A 22,464-nucleotide genomic window follows, 5' to 3' on the forward strand; every position below is an offset into this window, starting at 1 on the left:
TGACAAACAGAGGAGAATCTGATGTCTGCTGCTACTGCTTGTTTTATTACCTAAAATGAAGCTTTAAGAGCATTTCTTCATACTAAACTTAACTTAATTTCTGCTTCTGCGTTTATTAAATGGTGATTTCAAGGTAAATCAAAATTCTCTACAGCCAAGAAATCATTAAAACAGCACTGCTGTGAGAACGGAGCAAGTGACCAGCTTGAGAGCATACTGCTCCAAAATACTTCAAAGGAAAAGAAGCATCTTCAGAGAAACTGCTTAAGCTGCCCTGAGAACCAGTGCTGGTAAAATTATGATCAGCAATGATAATGGTGCAAAAAACTTCCTGATCTGAGATAGCTGAGCCCAAGGATCCTGAAGCACCACAGCTTGTTTTTGCTCATTCTGTCCAAGGCTTACAGTAATTTTTCAGCACATTTATCATCTCAATCAAATTTGACTGATAGTAGAGATGTCACCTCTTTTTCCAAAGGTTTCAAGCAAATAAAACAAACAAAAACAACCACCCAACAGTCAGGAAGAGAAGGGAGCGTCACTTCTCAGTTTCCCAGCTCATTTTTCATTAGAAATCAGAGAATCTGTCTGGAAGAGAGACACTGTTAGTTCCTGAAGTGCAGGAAAAAGATTCAGTATGTTCTACTCCTATTTGATGCCGGAGTCAGTCAGCCATGAGAAACTATCCATAGGCGATCAGGCTTAACTAAGTTGAGAGCTCAAAGGTCAATGAGCTCATCAGAATGAAGCATTATTTAATTACATAAAAGATGAATTCAGTCTCATACCAGGGAAGTTCTGACAGAACATAAGCAAATATCCACATGCGTAATCAGCTATGTAAGTCACGTCAAATTAAAGCTTTGTCAATAGTTACGGGCACATTACATTGTTTTTCAAAACAAAACTGCTTTTATTCCACCTCCTTCACTACCTCCCTTTAACAATCACTTAGCCAATCTGTCCTTGCTTCACTAAAGATAAGCACAAAAAATATTTGAAGGACTAATAGGTGCTAATGCAGGGGAGACCCAGCCCTGTTTTGGGTGTAACGTGCCATTTTCTTCTTTTGCTCTCTATCACAAACAAAGAATACTTTCTTTTCTATGACAAGAGACAAAGGTTGGCTAGATTTAGAACTCATATTCCTATAACTCTTATTTTTCAATGGCTCCTAAGCTATCTTGATGTTCTGCTTCATAGAAACGTGTCAACAATAGGAATTCCTGCTATGGAAAATTTCCCTAGTTAGCTGCTCCAGAGCTCTAGAGAGTTTCTCAAGGGAAAGGTAGAAAGTACGACATTACTGCACCTCCCATTGGCATTTGGCATTTCAGTCTCCAGGCTAACAGGTGTTTCCCAGGTCATACACACAGGAGGAGGCACAGGCCTCTCTCCTGCTGGAGCTGCAGATCTCATCACACTTCCTCCTTGTGTAACATCACAGATAAAGGCAGTCGACCAACCTGATTGTCACCTAAGGTCAGCTTGCTCCTCCTCTTCTTGCCATTCAAAATGATTTCCTAAGGTAAATTTTTGAGGAAGAAAAATTCTAGCACAGACACAAGAGGTTGCAGCTGATTTAACCCATTGCTGTATTCAGTGGCAGTAGACAGCACAGAACTCAGGGAGCTTCAAAAGAACCATACCATCCAAGTTGCAGCCAAATGTAGCTCAGGAATGCTGAGCATCAGACGTGATCCAAGTCCTAGGATTGAAAGCCTTATGACTTTAGCAAGTTCTTTAAACTTCAAAGGAAGGGAAGAAGTGCTGTTGGTCCCAGTACTAGCTAAAGAAGGGAAATATTACTGGATAAACAGAATGTTAGTTGCAGAAGCAGACATAGTTTGAAGAACTATGTATGCATAGAGAGCAAGAAGAGCATTCCACAGGCAAATAAAAGAAGTGAAAGAAATGGCACAGTTAGACCAATAGCAGAATAATCAGTACAGAGAATTTGTTTGAAAGCCAGTGAAATCTATGCAAAGAATGGCATTACATGTAAGAGACACAAATCCATTTTAAATGATGCTAAATTTCTAGAAAAACATGGACAGATTTTTAGCTATTTTTAAAATGTTAAAAAAATTAAGCTGTCTGTGACCTTTTGGAAGATAAATCATACCATCACAATGCTGAAATAACCAAATCAGCCTTGAAGACCGGTTGCTTCTGCTGAATACAATGGGAGTTCTGCCTTAGACTGTGAGAGCCCACAGACTCTCTCTCGGCATAAGCTGGAGAGAAGAATATAAATCAGCTGGAGCAATGTTTGTGGAACATGGTGCTGATTTTAATGATGGCTTTTTCCATACACCAAGCATGAGATCATGTACAGGGCTCTATTTACATGGTGATGTAATTTTACAGCAGAAGCTGAAAAAACAAGGAGGGTATATCATGTCCAGCATGATTTATGCCAAACTTTCCACAACTATGCAGCCTCCCTCCCATGTCATACATATTTTGGCAGGATGAAATTAAGAAATGGAACAGCCCTGCCCCCAGTTTCTAGACAACCTTATGCTTTGGCTGCAAAAGTAACTCATAACTCAAAAGCAATCTCCATTGGGCAGACAGTCTTTAAGTCAAACAGCACATGTGTTTAACTGAACGACAAAATTACCTTTTGTTTTATACAAATGTCTTCCCAGCAAAAGGGCAATCCAGGGCTGTCTAATTGATTTAGCAGGATGGCACTATATGCATGGTGATCACAAAAGGCACTCAAATAGAGTTAATTTCCAACTAACATTTAATGGCATTGTAGTTTAAAAACAGCTACACCCACTCATCTTTTGAGGTAGAATCTTGCATTTTTTTTCCTTAAAAGGAATGCCATATCATGCCACTGAGATATAAAGACTTGAAAAATAAATTTGTTGGTCTTGTTTGCGTACAGAATGCTCTTAATCATAAACAAATAAAACAGAATTGTTTAATTTATTAGTGCAATTATATACACACATTCTAAAAAATCTGAATAAGTTTAGTCTAGGGGTGGTTCTAAGCAGGCACAGATCTCTCTAGGAATAACATATAATGCAAGGCCATAACTGTTGTTCCAATTAACCTGCACACATATTGTGCAGATTTAAATAAAACCCATGCAGCTTCTGAACCTCTATTACTTTCTAGAAGTAGAGTGAGTCCCTAACTAGAAGCAACAGGAAATCTAACTATGAACCATGAGTACTTTGTATCTACAAACTATGTGACAGCTTTCACAATAGTATTTTTTGAAACGTCAGTAAACCTGGATATGACCTGTAATGAAAAGAGTAGCTGAAAATGCAAGCATTCAAGGGGCAACATAGAGCTGTCGCTCTTAGAAGAGTGCTCTGAGACATCTTTTTTCCTACTTTTGCATGCATCCTTGATTAAATAAGCATCTTTGCTAATTTATGTTTTCAAGTGATGCATCATTTTTCTCTTCAGGAAGACTTTCCTAAATCTTTACTTTCTCCTAAATCTTCAGCAACAGTGTTGGAAACATATCTGTAGAGAGATAAGAGAAGAAGAAAGATAGAACTTTTTCCTGAAGAAGATGGACTTTCACACTAGTTGAGTAATTTCAGATCTGATGAGCAATGAACAAACTCTTTTCTTTTCCCAACTATTAAGAATTCATGAAATTATGACATGAATATACAGCAATATATACAGCAATTCCCAACACAGATGAAGAAGGCCTTAGATTACGTTGTTCACAGTGCTATAGGAGCTGTATACACCTTACAGAAGAAGCCATAGATATCCATGAGGTGTTAACTATCAACACCCACACACACAACACCACATCAAAAATTGTTTCATTCTCAGCATTTTCTCAGAGAAAAAAAAAGTAGGACTTGAATTTCAATTTGTTATGCTGGTAAACACTGGTATACACACACAAAAAAAGGATCGTTTTATGTTTATAACTTTTATTGTAAACACACAGATTAAATATTAACATAGGAAAAATGAGACATTACTAGTTAGGCCTCCTAAAGGCTCAGCACCCTAAAACAGCCAATGAAGTCCATTTTACACAATATCCACTGAGTTGGCAATCATTGCAGAGCCACTTTTGTGGTAATTGAAGCCTCCAAAACACTGGAATATTTCCTGTCCTCCCTTTCAAACAGAAGAGCATTTTGCATAAGGAAACAGTTAGTTCGCACTTTTGTTTACTGCAATACAGCCACAATGAACAGAAAGATCCTGTATTCAAGTAGAGAACTCCAAGAACATCAGCTTAGTCCAATTCCTTCTTTCATTTTACACAGCAGGCCAGGCTCATCTCAAGTACTGTAACTGTGTGGATGCTGACATCTCCCTGTACACAGCAGGGGGGTTGAAACTAGATGATCATTGTGGTCCTTTTCAATCCAGGCCATTCTATGATTCTACGATCTCATGTCCAGATCCACTGGGCCAACTGGGAGCGTTGCAAGGAGCATCCATCAAAGCAAAAACCAACGTCTGTTCTCCAAATAACATGCAAAAACCATTTCACTTCATATATGAGAATGTGTCCAAAAGAAGATTATGTACAACCCAGGGAAAACCCTCTTGTTTGCCCATTTTAAAAATCATTAAAAAAAAAACAAAACAAAAAAACGAGATGGCTGAAATTTTAAAAGCTTGAATTAACGACTAAAAAAAAAAAATTGAAGAGATTCCATTTCTTTTCTTGGCCTTTATTTGAAGTCAGAAAGGCCGAAATAAAGAAGCTTTGAGCTCTTTGCTTAAAAACAACATGCCTTCCTGTTTCAGTGCTTTCTCTGCCCCCCACTGTTCCTTTGCCTTCAAGCAGTGAGCGCTCTCACCACCACTCCAGTTCTTGTGTCAGATGTTTGAATGTGTTCCAAGTTATAAAAAAAGATACTGTTATTCACTGTCTACACAAACACGTATTTGATCAGCTCACATGGCCAGCGCTAGATGTGTGATGGATTTAATGGAATATATTTTTGTTCAATCCGGTAGTTAACATAGTGCAAAGGCGTCTTTGCTTTTAGATGCACATTTCTCCCTTCTTAAAAATAACTATGAATAGACTCCAGAAAATATGGGGACTAGTAGAAAAATAATCTTAGGACTTTGTAGGAAAAACACCATTTGCAATAAAAATATGGTAATCTCTTCTTGCTTGAAACAAGTAAGAAGTATATACTTCATCAGTAAATATTTGCTTACTCCTTAAGAACATTAGTCTGGCTTTTAGTAAAGTAAGCAAATGGTAAAACAATGTTGATTAAATAGGAGCTTATTTACATGTAAGAATTATGCATAATAAACTAATTTATGAAACAAACAAACAAACCTGACTGATCTTAAGCAGTATTCTCTAACAGTACTCCCCTTATTCCTTCCAGCACTCACAAAACAGTGAGGCTAGAGGGCCCCACTTAAGAAGATTACAAATAGTCAGATAAACTTTTGTATTTCAGTTCCTCTGTTTAGAATGGAGAGAAGGATGGATGAAAACCCAAGATACTGGCATGTCGGTGCGCTGCACAACTCTTCACTGGAAGCACAGATTAGAAAAGCCTTTGGGTGCTGCGTTATTTTACAGTTCCCTTCAGGCCTCCTGCTACAGCCACAGCTTTCCCACCTGCTGAGGCACGTTACTCTGGCCAAATGCTGTCAATACAGGTATGGCCTGAGGCTCAAAAGTGCCTAGGTTCAAGCTGCTGACCGAGCTGATTCCACATGGGCTGTGAAGTCTGCCAAAGACATGACTGCAGATGTGAAGATGAAGTCTGTAAATAGTGCAAATGACGTTGATTCACACTCTTTCTCTCCAGTAGTGGATTTCTATACTCTTACAAAGCCTAAAAAGGGAAAAAGAAGTGGACTTTCTAAAACCGAATGAGTTCTCTTCCCATTTCCTAAGTCTTCCTCTCAATAGTATTTAGGCAGTATTTCTCTTCAGGAAATTGAGTTTTTCCAGTTCACATGGAGGCGTGATAGAATGGAATCCTTTTGAACAGTTTGTGTAGACAATATTTTTTTCTTTTTATTTATATTATTTTGAAAGGCATAAGAATGTCTTTGTGGAAAAGAAGTCCTCAGTTTCATCTCCAGTCTTCAAGACGGACCAAGGCTGTACCACTTAATAACAACTTTTTCAGGATTTGCAATAGTATCTTCCCACTGCTCTACTGCTTCACTGTTATTGCTGTCAGAACTTATCCAGACCTGCAAGGAGAAAAAAGAAACAAAACGAAGTTTACCTGATGTAACACAGAAGTGCAGCCTATGTTAGTTCCAAATAAATTCCATGGAAGTGTAGAATGAGATGCGACACGTAGACTGTGACCAAAGCATTAACAACAAATACAGTTCTGTCAGGACTAACATAACTTGGCTTCCAACTGGGAACACAGGGAGTCTGGGTTTATATTTAGTCTCTAAACAAATAGGAGTTTAGAAAGCTCACTACACTCTAATGTTTTGCTAGTTAACAAAATGTTTTAGGTCAAGCATTCCTTGCTTCATTCAAATTCATGTGCTGGGGTCAAGGGCCCATGAGGGCAGTGATGACTCTCTGGACCATGCAGTCAAACTCCAGCTGGCTGCAAGCCATCTGGCACCCAGATTTAGCTGTCCAGCCTTTTCATGAGCATTTAAAATCACACACTCCAACAGACAGGGCCAAACCTGCATTCCACAGAGGTTACTAACGTGCCTGTAGCACACATAGTCACGCAGTAAGAGTCCATCTCTTCACAATATTAAACTAATGGATAGAAGCCATTAAAGAAGGAAATAAGGTACAAGAAGGAAGTTTCCCCCTAAAAATTATCACCAGCTTCGACTGCCAAAAAGAATTCTGATTATGTAAGTAGGTATCATCATTTATGGGACTCCATTTCCTGCACTCTTCCAAGAATGAGCCCTTTTAATACTTCTCAGAAACCTTCACCATGAAGTACATTTAGCCCACACTGTTGAGACATGATTCCTTAAGTGAGAATAATGTCTTCCAGAATACCACAGGCAGCCGATATTTCATCCACAGAGAATCAATATACATCTTGGTCATGATTAAAGACATGCTCATAAATGCAACCTAATCAAAGTGCTGTCTGCTTTAGAACAGCATCCAATTAATCACCATTCTCTGAAGAAAGCAGTTAATAGATCTAGCCATATTCATCTTTTTCCAGCCACCCAGCCAATTGCTCAATGTACGCTTTTCCCTGAGCCATATTTTATGTCTTCATGTGTATGTGGCAATGTCTGCCTGCATGAGCTGAAACAACCTTTTCCAAATAACTGAAGAGCAGAAGTAGATCATTTGCTCCCTGTAAAAATAAGATCCATGATTAAATGCAACTCATCAGATTGAGATGACCTCACATACTGTTAACTGACTGCAAAATCATACTCAATTAGTTTTGCCCCAAGGTATTACAACTGAAAAAAAACAGTTTCTTTTCCCATTCCAAATCTAATTCTACTAATAGGAAACACAGAAAGATGGAATACATGGGACATTATCCTCAATAAAATGGAGGAAGATCACATAACTCATTTCTGTAGCAGATCAGCATCTCCTAAAGTACATGTGCCCAGCATGCACAAAATACATTGCCAGAAAGGAAACTACCATTTTCTGTACCCAAGGACAGAGTAATCCATCCTTCAGTTAGCAAATGACTTTACAGTTGGAACTTCAAAAATCACTCCACATTATTAATTTATGTATATATTAAAATTCTCTTAGTACATCTATCTGATCAGAGAATGCACTGAGCAGTTGGAACAGCTAAGAAATAAAAGTAGAGAAAGAACAGGCAGGCTGATGGTAAGAGAGAGAATATGAGGACAGGGAGAATAAAAAGAGACCAGAATACCAAGTTTTATGAATTACAGTGATTAAATAAGTATGATCACAGAAATGCTTTTGAATACATACTACAGAGGTTCCAGCTGTTAAAATAAAACAAAAAAACCCCATTCAGCTAAAAAATCGTTTTCTGTCTGTTCACATTATAACTTGATCGTACACTTTCAGAATACTGTGCTGACTACGTGTCTGTCTTGCTCAGAAGAGAAATCTGCTGTTGTTTTTTTGTGTATTTTTTGTATTTTTTATATTTATATTTATATGTTATTATATATTATATGTTATAATAATTATATATTATATATATTTATATTTATATATATTATATATATATAATTATATATTATATATTATATGTTATTATATGTTATTATATTTTATATTTATATTTATATGTATATATTTTATATTTATTTTGTGTATTTTTTCCTACACACATCCTCTTTCTGTGGAGGACACTGTAGGTCACGGAGCTGCTGTGAATGCTGTGTTTGTTTACTTTAGAAAGCCTAGAGGCAAGGACAACATCATTCATCTGTTCATAAGGAGGAATCTTTCATGTAATAACTTTCCACACAAAAAAGACTTCCTTTGTGAAGGAAAATCAAATGTCAACTTCCATTCTGATGCTTGTGATGTTCAAGAGCCTACTACCATTTTTTCTTGAGTTATATCAAGAAGTTTATTCAAATTCACTATTTCCCTATACAGCACCCTAAAGTATTTTTTAATATGAGTTTTAAAAAAAACAAAAACCAAAAAAAACAACCCTGCAACTGGATTTAAGAATATCAAGACTATCATGTTAGTTAGCAGAAACCAACCTGTCCTAGAAAGTGCTTTCTTCTCACTGAGCTTCTGCTGTAGAGTTTGATAAGAAAACTGATTCCTTGTTCAGCTTGGCTAACTGGAAAAATCATCATTTCTCTCCACTTCACTTGGCCATTAGTGGACTTGACAAGACGAGTCTTCTTCTTATAGATCAGCCCTTCTGTACTAAACATTCCAACTTTCACAAAGAAACCTTACAGAAAGAAAAAAAAACAAAAAAAAAACAAAAAAAAAAGGAAGAAAAAAGGCACAACACATAAAGGATTACTCACAAACGCATCCAAAGAGGAACTGACATGTATGGTTCAACAATAATTTCTCAAAAGCCTGGCCAAAAGAACTGTACAATAGCTTTCCTGAGTAGTCACACAAACTGAGTATGTTCACTAATGTCGAACTGATTAACACACATCCAAACAAGTGCAAGCTAATGCTATTCTATGTCAGGATTAATTTTAGGATAAAATCTCCCAGAATACGTAATGTGTAGCTTCAAACCAAACAAAATGTAATCAAATCAGACATCTATGGAAACAAGCCTTGGCAACGGAAACCTACTGCACAACATGCTAGTTTGAGGTTTGTAAGGAATGCGATGAATTGCCAACCCATTCGATCAGCAATTTACCTGCTACAAATGGCTTCAGACAGCTGATGTAACTTACTTAAAGACAGCGGCGTAGATGAAATTGGAAGATTTTGTGCTTCAAGAATTTGTAACTGAATCCTCCTGTTTATTGCTTGAAAACAACTTCCTATTTGAAGTTCTGTGCGGCACACCTACAAGCAGAAGAATGTTGCCATAACATCTGGATTAAGTTGCTTATAAACTCAGGAAATGCAGGAATTCTGTTATATGTTGGGCTCACTTGTTCCTATCTGGGATTTCCTGGACAGAAATATAAGTATGCGTTGTATATACATCCTGCAGATGCACGGTAAGTAAATGCATCTTGCACTTGCCACAGCTGCTGTACATGTGCTCCACTGACGCACTGTTTGTGTGCAGTGCACGTATGGCCCTAACGGGCAGCAGCCAAAGATACTGGAAAAATAATTGAGTCCTCAAGTTTCACCTGGGAAGGATTCCTCAGTGGTAAAAGTGGACACATAGGGAAAACCAGACATGCAGTAGTGCACTACTGAATTGATGTGAGAGAACGGGCATGCTTTACTAACAGAAAAAAAACATTGGAATTCTCCTTCCCCTCTTTTATATTTTGCAATCTGAAAATATAAACAACTATAAAAAGACAAAGATTCATTTCACTTCTGTTCGGTTAAGAGACCCAAATTCTCTTCACACCTCAGCCACACGCATTCTGTGCAAACCTGAGAGGGAGCCACTGACTCAGCTCTGTTGGAAAGTAAGAGAAAACTGCTGCCTGACAGGATAGTTTGTGGGCCTGCAGCATCTGAAGAGCTCTCAGATACTATAGTGAGGAAAGCCAACATGGATAGATTCAGGAATTTATACTAGAATGAAGTGGCATCTGAAACAGCTTTATCTTCTACTTTCTTTGTAGAAAGTTACTGCTTTTGAAGAAATACTTGTTAGAAGTACAGAAATAAAGTTTAATTTCTGTTAGAAATCAAGAGCGTCACTCATATTACTTAGACATATTTAGATAAAATTTGCTTTTGAATTGCCAATTCAAATTTAATCTGTTAAAAATACAAATGTCTAGACAATCTGTAGAAGAAACAAACAAAGTGGGAGTAGGGGGAAAGGAATCCCACTGTGAAAATGGCATTTGACAACCACCTGTTTTTTATTACTCTAATGGAAATGAACTGTCTGAATTATTACTTCACAGCATGTAATCTGAACATTAATAATAATAATATGTATGTGTTACGTGCAGTTTTAAGCCACTGAAGATCTTAGTATTTTCTTCCATAATAAAAACAAATCCCATTTGCTGTGAGCTCTTGCTGTGAGTCCTAAAAATTTTCTGATGCTTTTGTGGTACGAAAAGGCAATTACTCGGTGTCCTGAAAAGTCTTCCCAGAATGTCCCTCCCTCCAGCCATAGGCCATGTTGTTGAAAAGCTAGTTCTAGCTTTTTTTTTCCTAGAAGCAGCTGTGGTTTATGATCATAGCAGGGATGTGCACAGTTCAGAAGTGCCTTTGTTTTTTTTTTTTTTCTTCATCTAATGTTCCTCATCCAAGAAAGGAAAAAGAAACAACCACTTTGTTGTTAACACTGAATTATTACCAAATGATTTTACTTCAATTTTCAACAGCATTATCTGGTCATGCAACAACATGCATTTATGGAATCGGCACTTACAGGTGCTTTGGAAGGAGGAGATATATCCAGCCAATGATTTGACTCCTCTGTGCTGAGCTCCCGCAGTGACAAAGAGCACTCTCCAATCGTTCTTTTCCTAGGAGTCTGCGTCTGGATTTTAAATACCAGTCTGACAGTTTGAACACTTTGCAACTTAATAGCAAATACAAAAGTTTCCATAAATTCAATGTCCTAAAAAGAAAGACACAGGTAACATGATCTCAGTAAGAGAGTCCCGTTAGATTCCAAACCTAGAAACAAAGTTTTCAGGGTCCTTCGGCCACTGCTGGTGGATACCATTTCAAGCTGTCATGAAGAGATGTGTTTTTACAGTGGTAAACTCATGCGGACTTTTTATCTCGCTGTCACACCCCAGGCAGGGACAAGGTTCTGGAATCTTGTTCACTACCAGGACAAGCTGACACCTCTTCTGCAGCTTTACAACAGCATGCACACATTGTCATAGAAAGTTGTCCTGAGGCCTTTTGTTTCAGTCTCTCTGCTCATTTTACATTCTTTCACCTTTGACTCATATTATGGGTTGTTTATGTTGCTTCCCTTCCCTCCTCCTGGCCCCAACCCCTTTATCTTCCTATACTGCCATCATCAGGAATCCTGTGCCTCATGACCAATTCTTACTACTTTTTGCATGGACAAAACACGGCTTATTTTTGCCTACTGCCTTAGCGAAGGGCTGGAAGTAGTATTTCATCCTCTACCTTCCCCAGGTGAGTTTGCATCTACAATTGTGTTCAGATTTCCTCCACTCCCCCTCCATTCAATTGCCAAGACCAGAATGGTTCACGATACTCTGTAAGTGCATCCCATAACTGTCCAGCAGATCTGGGAGAAAAGGAGGAATACAGTGGAAGGCAAAGAGGGAAGAAATTGGAACAAGCCTTGTCAAAGGATTTTGAGGAGTTGGAAATGGAAAGGAAAAAAAAAAAAAAAAAAAAAAAAAAAAAAAAAAAGAAAGGAAAAGGAAAATAGTAACTGGAACCTAGACAGTTACCACGGCAAATATAATACAGAACTGGGTGTTGGCCCATTACTTTTGGGTGGAAGGTTTCTTGGTGTTTTTTTTTTTTCTGCTTCTACTTACATTGCAGCCTTCCTTTGCAGAGGATTTGAACTGCACAGGCTTGGGCAGCATGAGAATTCCCTTGACATAGATTTGAGGATTTTCCCCACAACCGGAAGGCCAGCTCAGCCCTTTGCACTACAACATTGAAAACAGAGTCAGCTGAGATAATGCACGCCACCAGCTTTCAGACAAGTTAGAAACCTAAGGTCTACACTGCCCCAGAATTATACATAATTCCTGTAATACTGAATGCAAATCAGAGCCAGGGTAAGAACTATGTCAGTTCAGAACATTTAATAATTCGCTTCTACAGTGGAGAGTAAAAGTTCTTCAGCAGATTTTAATGATTTCACTATGTGGAAGTTCAACAGCAGATAAATCATGAAATTCCTTACGTAATCTTGCAAATTTATCATTTGGTATAGTTACAAGGTTTCTGAGTAATAGAAGTTCCACTGCCTAAAAATTATTCACAATTCCTGGAAATGTATGAAGCAGCCAGCGTCACACCAGTTAACAAAAAACCCACAAGAACACAAGAATACAGCCTCAAAGTTCTGCCCTGAGAGAACTACTAGATTTGGTCAGTTAAATGGTGCCTCTAAAATTTGCTTCAAATTACTGTCTCCAAATTTCCACAGGAAAATTTCTACAGCAGGACCAACTCGATGACCTGCTCAGCTTCTTTATCCACATCCAACAGTTTCTCACCCCCAAGCAGGAACATTTGACTGAACTGTGCTTATATTAATACTTGAAGGTATTATTATTAATTGTTTTTCTCCTCAAAGTATTCCTTAATCCTCATTATTCTTGTTAAATCTGATTCTCTGGTATTTGAACAAAAAGCATAGTAAAATAGCCATTTGAATAAATTATAATCTGGTTATTAATATTCGCTTATTTATATTTACTGACATGCAAAACTGTGATCCAGATCTGCTCCACAGAAGGAATGTAGCATAACTTTACATTCAGTCTTCCAAAGTCTCGTTCATCACCTGATAATGTAATGGTATCTGTGGGGAAAAAAAAAGGCCAATTGGTGTTTCCAGAAGCAATGCACTGTGATAAAAATTCATTCCAAGAATAAAGGAACTCATTAGCAGGTGGACTGCTTACCTTTGAAAATTTCTCTGAACATACATTTGAAATATCCTAACGCAAAACTTTTAGGATAAAATATCCATGAAGTCTTGTTGCCTGACCTGCATTTTAACTCTGCAGCTTACCACAGGTATCTCTACTGAAGTCAATAACTTGTTTTGAACTCAAATACCTTTCAGAAACAAAAAGAGCACTTTCCTGAGACACCCAAAACACATTCCAATAAAAACAACTTCCCTTAGATTAATCACTTCCAGGTTAAGTTAATAAGCTGGTCTGCTATTTGTCTTCCTCAACCAGCCTAAGAAACATTTCACTGCCTTTTCTCTGAGAGTCACTTAATACCCAGAGTTTCTTTGTTGTATTGAGGAGACTGGATGAAATTCTGACTTTTACTAGGAAGGCTTCATTGGGGACTTGATTTTTAAGATTTATTTTGCATCACCTCGACTTCTTCAGCATTTCTCTCAAATATAGCAGGTTTGTATACAATTTTCTTGCATAATCCTTAATGTAATAGAGGTATTAGAAACCAAACACCTCCCACAGAAAAATAATGATAAATGAAAAAAAGACAAGGCTTGTGACCAAGGTGCCACTTTCTATTCTAACAGAAAATCTGTCATTTCTTCTTTCGTTGGAACGGTAAATCCAGGGGTTAATTTTTCAAAAGCATGAAAACTTGCATTCCTGAAAGGCCCATTTGGCTCAATCTCCTGACAACAGGAAGGCACAAGGCCAAAACTCTTAATTTCAAACTGTAAAGTAATCCCTATTGACTTGCTAATCATATTCATCTCAAAAATAAATAGATACACAAAATAAAAATCAATGTTAGAGACAGCTCAGTATTGCAAGTACAAAGGAGATACTGCATTACAAGTTAAACAAACAAAACATCACCCAGACTCCTGTTACTGCCATGTGAATCCTTTCTGGAGGAGGTGCTGCTAGGTACACTGGAGACTGAATCGTATCTCTGCAGAGGGAAAAACAGCAAAACATGCCCCTTCTATCAGAGCAACAGATGCAGAAAGTCATAGAAATTCTATCATCAGACAAGACATGATGGAAACAAAACAAGACATTTAAATCTTTAACCAGTTCCCTACCAATCTGATGGTCCAGCATGGAGTTACTATCTTGATGCAAAGAATAAGTACAGGACATATTGGACCAATGGATTTTTTCACTCACTGGTATGTACACAAGGTTCATAGGAACAAATTTATTTAGGAACAAATAAACAAACATACAAAATGCAGCATCATTTTTTGCATAAATGTAAACTTCTAATGTTCGTCTTTTCAAGTGAAGGAAAAATAAAAATAAAAAAATCACAAGATGAGAAACCACAGACTCTTGTCCTATCCTAACTAAAAGCCTACTCAAGTTTCTCAGCAGCTTTGTTGGACCTGAATAGCAGTAACCAGAGGAGACATCAGCAAAATAAACACTTGAGGTTAGCGAAGACATTGAACTTTTCCCTTTTACCCCTCCAGTGCACAGGACAATGCCCTTCAGTGATTCCTCTGAAACAGTGTGACTGAAACCATACAGCAAATGTACTGAGTTTTCAGTACAACCTAAGTGACAGCTAAAGCATGAGAAATACTCACCTTCATGAATCGATGAGGTGGGCTTCTGAGATCAAACATTGAATGACTTAAATCAAGTGATCCAGGGAAAGCACTAGTTCTTAAATCACTAACTAAAAAGACAAAAAGAACAGTACAAACTGTGTCATTGCTAGAAAAAATATACTAAGAAGACTTTTTAAAATTTAAGTAGAATCATAGCAGAAATAAAACCTGACTAGATGATAACTAAGGGTTTCTCCTCCTTTCCTCACTTCCCGTTCTCAAAATACTCTCCTGAAATGACAAAACAGTGAGAATAAGCCAGGTGAGCATTCCATTTCTGAAACAGTCAAACCTGTTCACATTGGCAGCACTGGCAGAATGGACAGTCTGCCTCAAAATTACTTCCACAACAGAAATGTTGTTTTCAGGAGATGCTGGAGCCCTTGTCTTTATGCAAGTCTTCACTCCAGATGCACTTGAGTGACCTTTCTCCTTTTTTGAGCTTACTAAACAAACTAATGAAGTATTTACTTAGCTTAAACAAACAAAGAAACAGATGATGAACTGAAGGGAAGATGTTTAAGATTTAAGACAATTTTATGAAAACCGTTGGGCTCCCACCACAGTTGCTTGCAAAAGTCCAGCAAAACTCTATGTATTAAAAGCTACTTAAATTGTATGTGTTTTGTTCTCTTAAAAAAATACGTGGTCTTTCAATTTAGTTTCTATGGTGATTCAAAATTATTTTTAAACAGAGCACTGACTGAAAGATTTTCCCCAGCTGTAAAAGAAACATGCAATACCTTTCTGACAAACACATCTTCAAAAATGCATGCTGCTGCCAGCATCCATCTTGATGAAGAGATGTATACATTTCTTTGATTGTATGAGTTTTCTGAATAGGTTTCCATAGCTAAACACAATCATCTACTTTACTGTAAACAGCATGCATTATATACAAGATACATATACCTATGAACAGTACAGAAGTTTTTCCTGGACAGCCAAACACTTGTATCTAAACTTCTAATACCGTGTCACAGCCCTCCCTTGTAATTAAACATGATTAAGCAGTGAGAAGTGGGGACATTTCTACAGCTTAAATAGCAAACTACATAAAAGCTGGCACATGGCACAGCATCATTTTTTTTTTTTTTTTTACCTGTTCTCATAATCTGCTCCTGACTGTTTTTAGTGCCTGTTTCCCTCTCCACATAACATTCCCCAGGTATTCCTCCAATCAACAAACCACCCTATTTCCTTGTTCATTCTCCCTCAAATACTGATAGCTAGAATTTTCAGTACTGTATCCTGTTGTGGATCAGAGGCAGCTACCCTAGCTTTCTTTGCTATTCTATCTACAGTCATGTGATGCATGCAAGCCCTGTTAAGCCCCTAAAAGATAGAATGTACCAGCACAACTGGATATCAAGCAGAGCCAGCTCCCCGATCAATTCCCTTGCCAGGAAGTGCCTGTAGTACACAGACCAGTTTGACGATTGCTATAATCAAACATCTTCTGTACAATAATAGCTTTATCTCTTACCTACTGACCTTGAAAAAAAAGAGAAAGATGGAAGAGGGTACAGTTCTTCTCACCTGATCCATATAATTTCCTATTATCTGATTTGGCTTGGAAACGCCTAATCTGGTCTGGTGAAACATGATGTTCCAAATAGAATGGGTTGTACACATCATAGCGGGGCCACTGGTACACACCGCACAGTTCTGCTTTCCGGTCACCAAAAGAAGCTCTGGCAGATTCTGTGAAGCACGAGTAAACATCATATGCAAGACCTCCAGACATAACACACGCTGCCTGCGTTCATAAGGCAGGCTGAGTGCCTTCAGGGCAAAGGACAAAATGTTTCATTATTATCTGCTTCAGCGAAAGGAAAAAAAAAAAGAAAAAAAAAAAAAAAGAAAAGAAAAAGAAAACAGACATATATTATGTCAGATTTCAAGAGCATGCTAGAAAATACTGGAATGAAATCGGCCATATAAATACATGTGTGTCCTGTCTTGGTGTTCCATAATAAATGCCCAACCGTTAAAATACAGATGACTTTAAAGACAGAGAGCAAGATGGAAATCTCTAGAAAGGTAGGTCCATGAATAAGGAAAATCTCTGTCTTAATTGGCTAAGTGATCCCAGGACATTCCTACTTGACTAATGAGCCCCCAGATTTCCAAGAGGGTCTTGTATGGAAAGATAATACAACTTATGACTGTAACCTCCTTGTCATCCAACTTTCATAGGAAGTCTGTCAGTGGCAAATGACTTGAATTGTTGGCTGAGACACAAGGAGACAGACTTGAGAAAGCCTGAAACCCAGCCATTTGCTCAGTCCATTATGGCACAGCTGCCCTACTATTCTCTTCTTCATAGTTTTCTCAGAGAATAAACACACACCTCCTGCTCAGCAGAACAGTAAAGAACATTGCTCTAGACTTTCATTTTATCCGAAGCTGAAAGAAGCCTTGTGTAACAGTCCAGAACAGACAGGAGATGGGTGACCTGGACTCTGCTAAGCTCTGACATCTGCTTCCTTCACCTCCCCAGATTTCAGCCTCCCTGTGAAATAGCTCCTTACCCCATTATAACATGCCTTCAATTCTGTACACACCATCCCATAAGAGGCAAAATATTATTGTGTATACATAGCCACAACAACCACCTTTCTTCCAGGTGACAGTAAAGTTAAAAAGAACAGCGAGATGGAATGGAACATGAGAGTTGATAAGTGAAGAATTCAAGTATAGTGGGCTTGAGCAGAACCTAAGTTAGAGTGAATGTCAGAAGTGAAGCTGTAAAGAATTGCTACACAGCAGGTGACAGTTAAATCAGTGTTCTGGCCCAGGAACACTCTCCCTTCTGCTAACTTACTTCTGAGAGAACAGGAGACAAGCTGCAGTGAGTATTGAGAAGCCCTGCCAGAACTTAATTGATTTCAGAAAGGATGCCAAGAGCTTACACTGAGCATGTTCTGTTTCAATAAAGGAAAATGGCAGACATGCAAAGAAAATGGAATGGAACTGAGATTTTTAGAACTTGGGCTGCTATGGATATTTAACAATGATCAAAGAAACAAATACTATAAATGTATTTTTTTTAATATGCTGGTGCTTTGGCAAATGTAAAAAAGGAATGACAACACACTTTCCTGTGTTTAGTATATCTCTCTAAAAAGTAAACTTTGCATTTTTAAACATAGCTTTAGTGAGGCTTAAAGAGTTGTGTTTCCAAAAATACTTATTTTTTAAAGGAAATGGAAGCTACCTATTTGACATAAGATCCACTTTTCAAATATTTATGCAAGAATTTAAAATATTTGCTCAAGAGAAGCAATTAAAAACGGCCTAGCCATCCTGCCAGATTATCGTCTGATTCCATAGCCCAAGGGCCAGTCTGTTCACTAGGTCCTTCAGAAAGGCTGAAGCATAACCCAATGAAGACAAGTCACCGGTTTATAAGACCCTGTAGAACAGCACGAACAAAGAAAACATTTATAGAAAGGTTGTTAAACACCCCTTCCTTCTCACTGGAAAACTCAGGTGCCTCAGAGTCCTTTATGTACAGTATCATAAGGATGAGGTAGGACCAAGGAAGACAGAGTCTGAATGCAAACCCCGTGAGAAAAGGGATTTACCAGCAGCATGTCCTGCATTCCCATATACCTTGTTCAAGTGCTCCTTACAAGAACTAGCTATTGAAGAATGCATAAAAGATTGCTCCAAAAGTAATGCCGCCTACTTATTTCCATGGAAAACTACAACAGATATAAACAGTACAATAACACTATTTGATAAAGCAAATTCTCAGCAACAAAATACGATTTTTCAACATAATCACATGGGTGCCATTTTTTCCACATGGAAGAATTCAGTGACACACCTTCACTTCATAATCACTTCTGCGTTAGACCACATTTTGTCTGACCACCCCTCTGCTGTCATCTGTCACATGGCAACAAAATGTAACGGGATACTGGTGGGAAGGTTCAGCCTCTACTGCTATATCAGCAACATCCACATCAGATGTTGTGGACCAACATAACAAAATAGGAGGCATAAACTTTCAGAGCAGCCATCATACATAACAAGCGATCCCTCTGTGCAGCAGCCCAGCTCTGCTAGTGGGAGGCAGAGAAAAACTTGCTTCTGCTGGCTATCTGCAGAGAAACCTGAAGGGGATCATGCTCAAAGACAAGGAAGGTCTTGAAACCTTCCTCCAAGTAGTACTACATGCTTCCTATTGGTGAAATTTGAAAAGGAGCATTAATGTTAGTACGCTGAAAGTTTTGACATAATAAACACAAAAGCCAGACCACTCTTCTTAAGTGATCTGGATGCTGGTGATACATTAGCACCTTCCTTGACTCCAATAAATTCTTTACTAGAGCTTCGTCTTCAGTGTCTTCCATTATGTTGAGCATAAGCATTAGTGTGCAATCCCTGCTTTTAATTTCATTCATGCAGGATCACAGTGATTTATATTGGAGTGACATCCTTACCAAAAGCGACAAGAAAAAAAGAAAAGTCACAAGACCTAGCTTCTACAGAAGTTTTACAGATACATGCTTTCAGTAGGAGTATTTAACAGCCTTCGAGGAGTAGCAAATACTGAACAACTATTCCTGAGTCAACTGACAGACTAGATTAAATAAAAATGCATACCCCTGCAGCCCTCCTCCAAATTTCTAGAAGCTAAACAGTAAAAACAGTTAACAGATAAGAACGGGGAGAAGGGCAGGGAGAAATTTTTTTGTTACAATATGCAAAGTGAGCAATTTCTCTCACCAAAATAAAGTTTCTTTGGTTTTGGTTAGAAAGTGACACTGGTTAACATACCTAATGAAGTACTATCACTTTTGTTCAGGTTTTCCCAACTGAAACACACACTATTTCAGCAGCACTGTTTATATTTTACCTTGAATTCCTCCAGCATGTGAGGTACTAGGAAGGCTTTTTGGCTGTACGTAAGCCAGTTTGAATGGCGGGACCACAAACGGTACCTCCTGCCCGTCCAGGGGCAGTTTAGAAAGCAGATAATCCTCAGAACAGCCAACTTGCCGCTTCACTGACACTGAAGACAATGGAGGCTGCTGTACAATAGTTGGCTTGCTTGCGGGTACAGCTTCAGATTCCTGCGCCATGGAAACTGCTAAAAATAAAAGGTATGAAAAACAGACAGTCTACATGTGCATTAAGTTTGGAACAATACTCTGAACAGATCTCTTTAATAGAATCTGTGCTTGCTACATTACTGTTGCTAGCATTCAGTTTTACTAGCATTCAGGACAAGTACCTGGAAAAGATATCTATCCTCATGTCTGTACTAAAACAAATTCTGCTGCCTGAGGCTGTATATTTATAGCTAGCTTGCCCTTAAGTCAATTTTACAAGAGGAATTCTGTGCATTTGTATCATAGATCCATTGTGCAAACAACAAAGACACCAAATAAAATTCTGGGGGGAAAAAAAAAAAAAAAAAAAGCGCTCAGTGCTCGCTTTCAGACAGTTTGGGAGATACAAGACCTTTACATGACCTTAGGCTGATTGGGTTTTTTGTTCTTTTTTTTGTATTTTTGGACAGCATTCCAGGCAAGGAGCAGACTTCAGACCAGTTATTTTTCAGTTCCATTTCCAATTTATAACACTAACAAGCATGTGTCCAATTTCCAAGCAGAGGAATGGAAAGAATTTTGGATATGTAAAAGAATTCAAGTTTATCAAGGGTGACAAAGTCATTTTGTTAATGGGAAATCTTACAATTAATGAGGCCAGAATAGCAAAACCTTTAGTCAATGTGATTATGTTGAAACTCACAATTGCTTTTTTCTTTTTCCACATAAAAACACCATTTACAGCAGTTTTTAATATATTCATTCGCCATTGTTTTCAGTGTTGCAACTTAGAGGAAATCACAATCAACGATCCTTTGCAGCTATCAAACCTGAAAAAGGAAAGTACATTAGATGGGAACAATTAAAATTAAAGTACAATATTAAATATGCAATTTTTAGTTGTACTCAGTCCCTGGGTCAACAACAATTATGTCAGTCACAAAAGCATCAGAGCATTCAGGAACACTAGGATTCTCCTCACATTTGTGTTGGCTGTCAGGCTTTGGAATTCACTCAGCTCTATATCTGTTTTGATAAGCTTTGGTAAGTTATTTGTAAGATGTGGTTTTTGGTTTGTTTCCCTGTTTCACATTTCTTATTCTTTGTCACTCGTGTAGGATCATAACATACATACACATTTACATCTTTGACTGCACACGCCATGTTTTACATTTGAAAGCACTCTTTATGAATGATACTAAGATTGTCTTCTTTCACAATTCTTTGAGGAATTACTGCTTTCTCATAATTGTATACACATGAAACCAAAGACCTGCTTTATTATATAATTGTCTGCTTTGTGTACAGAAATAGAGAAAACCGGCTTCCAGCCTCCAGAGAGGCATACTCTACTGAAGAATGAGATCAAGTCCATAACAGCTGGTTAACATTAGAATAACTTTATGACAATAGTAACTGGCCTCATTTAAGTCTTTATTCATATGCTGATGTTCTCTTTTCAGAGGGACACAGACAGCTGTGTTGCCTCCTGTCCAAAACTTTGGCTGTCTAGTCATTTTATATGTACCTAAAGTACACAAGGTTCTTTGTAGAACATACCCAAGATACGATTCCAGCTCCATGGTGGTGAGAGGAAGACACCAAATAGAACATGAAAGTAAGCAGGGATGAGGAAAAAAAAGTAACAAGAAAGAGAAAGGGGGAATAGCAAAGAGAGAAGATGACAGTTACACAAAATAGGACAGGTTTGCTTGGCTATCTCGGTTACAGGAAATTACTGGAAGTTTCTGTGCTCCAGCATGGAAGCTACTCCCATCTGCAGCTTGAACAGTGCAGTCGTTTTGTTTGTATGCATATTAAAAGACAGCTAGGAAACCACAGAAACACTGATAAACAGAAATAATACTCATGTCCAAAATATCAACCTAAAGCTTTTCTTTCATTAAAAGTCTTCTCTTCCTTCTCCCAGATTCATATGGATACCAAATGGAAATATTAATCTATAGACACTTAATCTACCCTAGAAAACATGCTTTCCTAGCTTACCATCACTTAACCCCAGGGATAGGCACAATTCAATGTTATCATCAGATGTGTCAACTTGCAAATAATGAACAAACACAGCAAATACCAAATACAGCAAATACTGACCATTCCTTGGCACTCTATCAGTATGCCTCAGAATTGCTAGGTGTATTATAAGCTATAGGTTTTGAAAGGTCACTCAGAGCATGTGGTTTCATGTGTAAGGCCTGAATTAACCCATTATCTTTAAAAGACGAGTTTGAAATATAATGAAGTTTTGTTACTGTAACTAACTGTTTCCAGAATTTTTCTTAATTACTTCCTTTAATTGTATACTGCTCTTTGTGCTCAATAGACCAAAATGAACAAGATGCAAGTGACCTGAACAGAAAAAAACTGAGAAGTAGCCTGAAGAATATTGGTACATGTTATTTTGGAAAATAAATTTATTAGGATTGCAAATCTGCAGAAGTGATACCATCAACCACAGAGCCTGCTGCAGCTTTACACAAAATCAGGCACAAGAACCTGTCAAAATTCTCCACGTTTCCAATGACCACTGCTCCTCCCTCTGAAGTGCAATCACAGTAGTTACCCATGCTATAGAATTC

At 37.9% G+C, this 22,464-nt stretch overlaps 1 protein-coding gene across 1 annotated transcript; it reads right to left on the minus strand.

Annotated features, from left to right (window-relative positions):
• Positions 1 to 6,078: 6,078 nt before the first annotated feature.
• TC2N (tandem C2 domains, nuclear) lies at positions 6,079 to 20,637 on the minus strand (the record flags this gene model as incomplete). Its single annotated transcript, XM_079536759.1, has 11 exons — positions 6,079 to 6,189; positions 8,668 to 8,867; positions 9,340 to 9,454; positions 10,968 to 11,159; positions 12,070 to 12,186; positions 12,970 to 13,070; positions 14,062 to 14,137; positions 14,778 to 14,869; positions 16,341 to 16,505; positions 19,672 to 19,905; positions 20,571 to 20,637. The coding sequence occupies 11 exons, from the start codon at positions 20,635 to 20,637 to the stop codon at positions 6,079 to 6,081; spliced, it is 1,470 nt and encodes a 489-aa protein (XP_079392885.1).
• Positions 20,638 to 22,464: the final 1,827 nt, after the last annotated feature.

The sequence above is a fragment of the Tetrao urogallus genome (assembly GCF_951394365.1).
Source record: "Tetrao urogallus genome assembly, chromosome: 6".
Lineage (NCBI taxonomy): Eukaryota > Metazoa > Chordata > Aves > Galliformes > Phasianidae > Tetrao > Tetrao urogallus.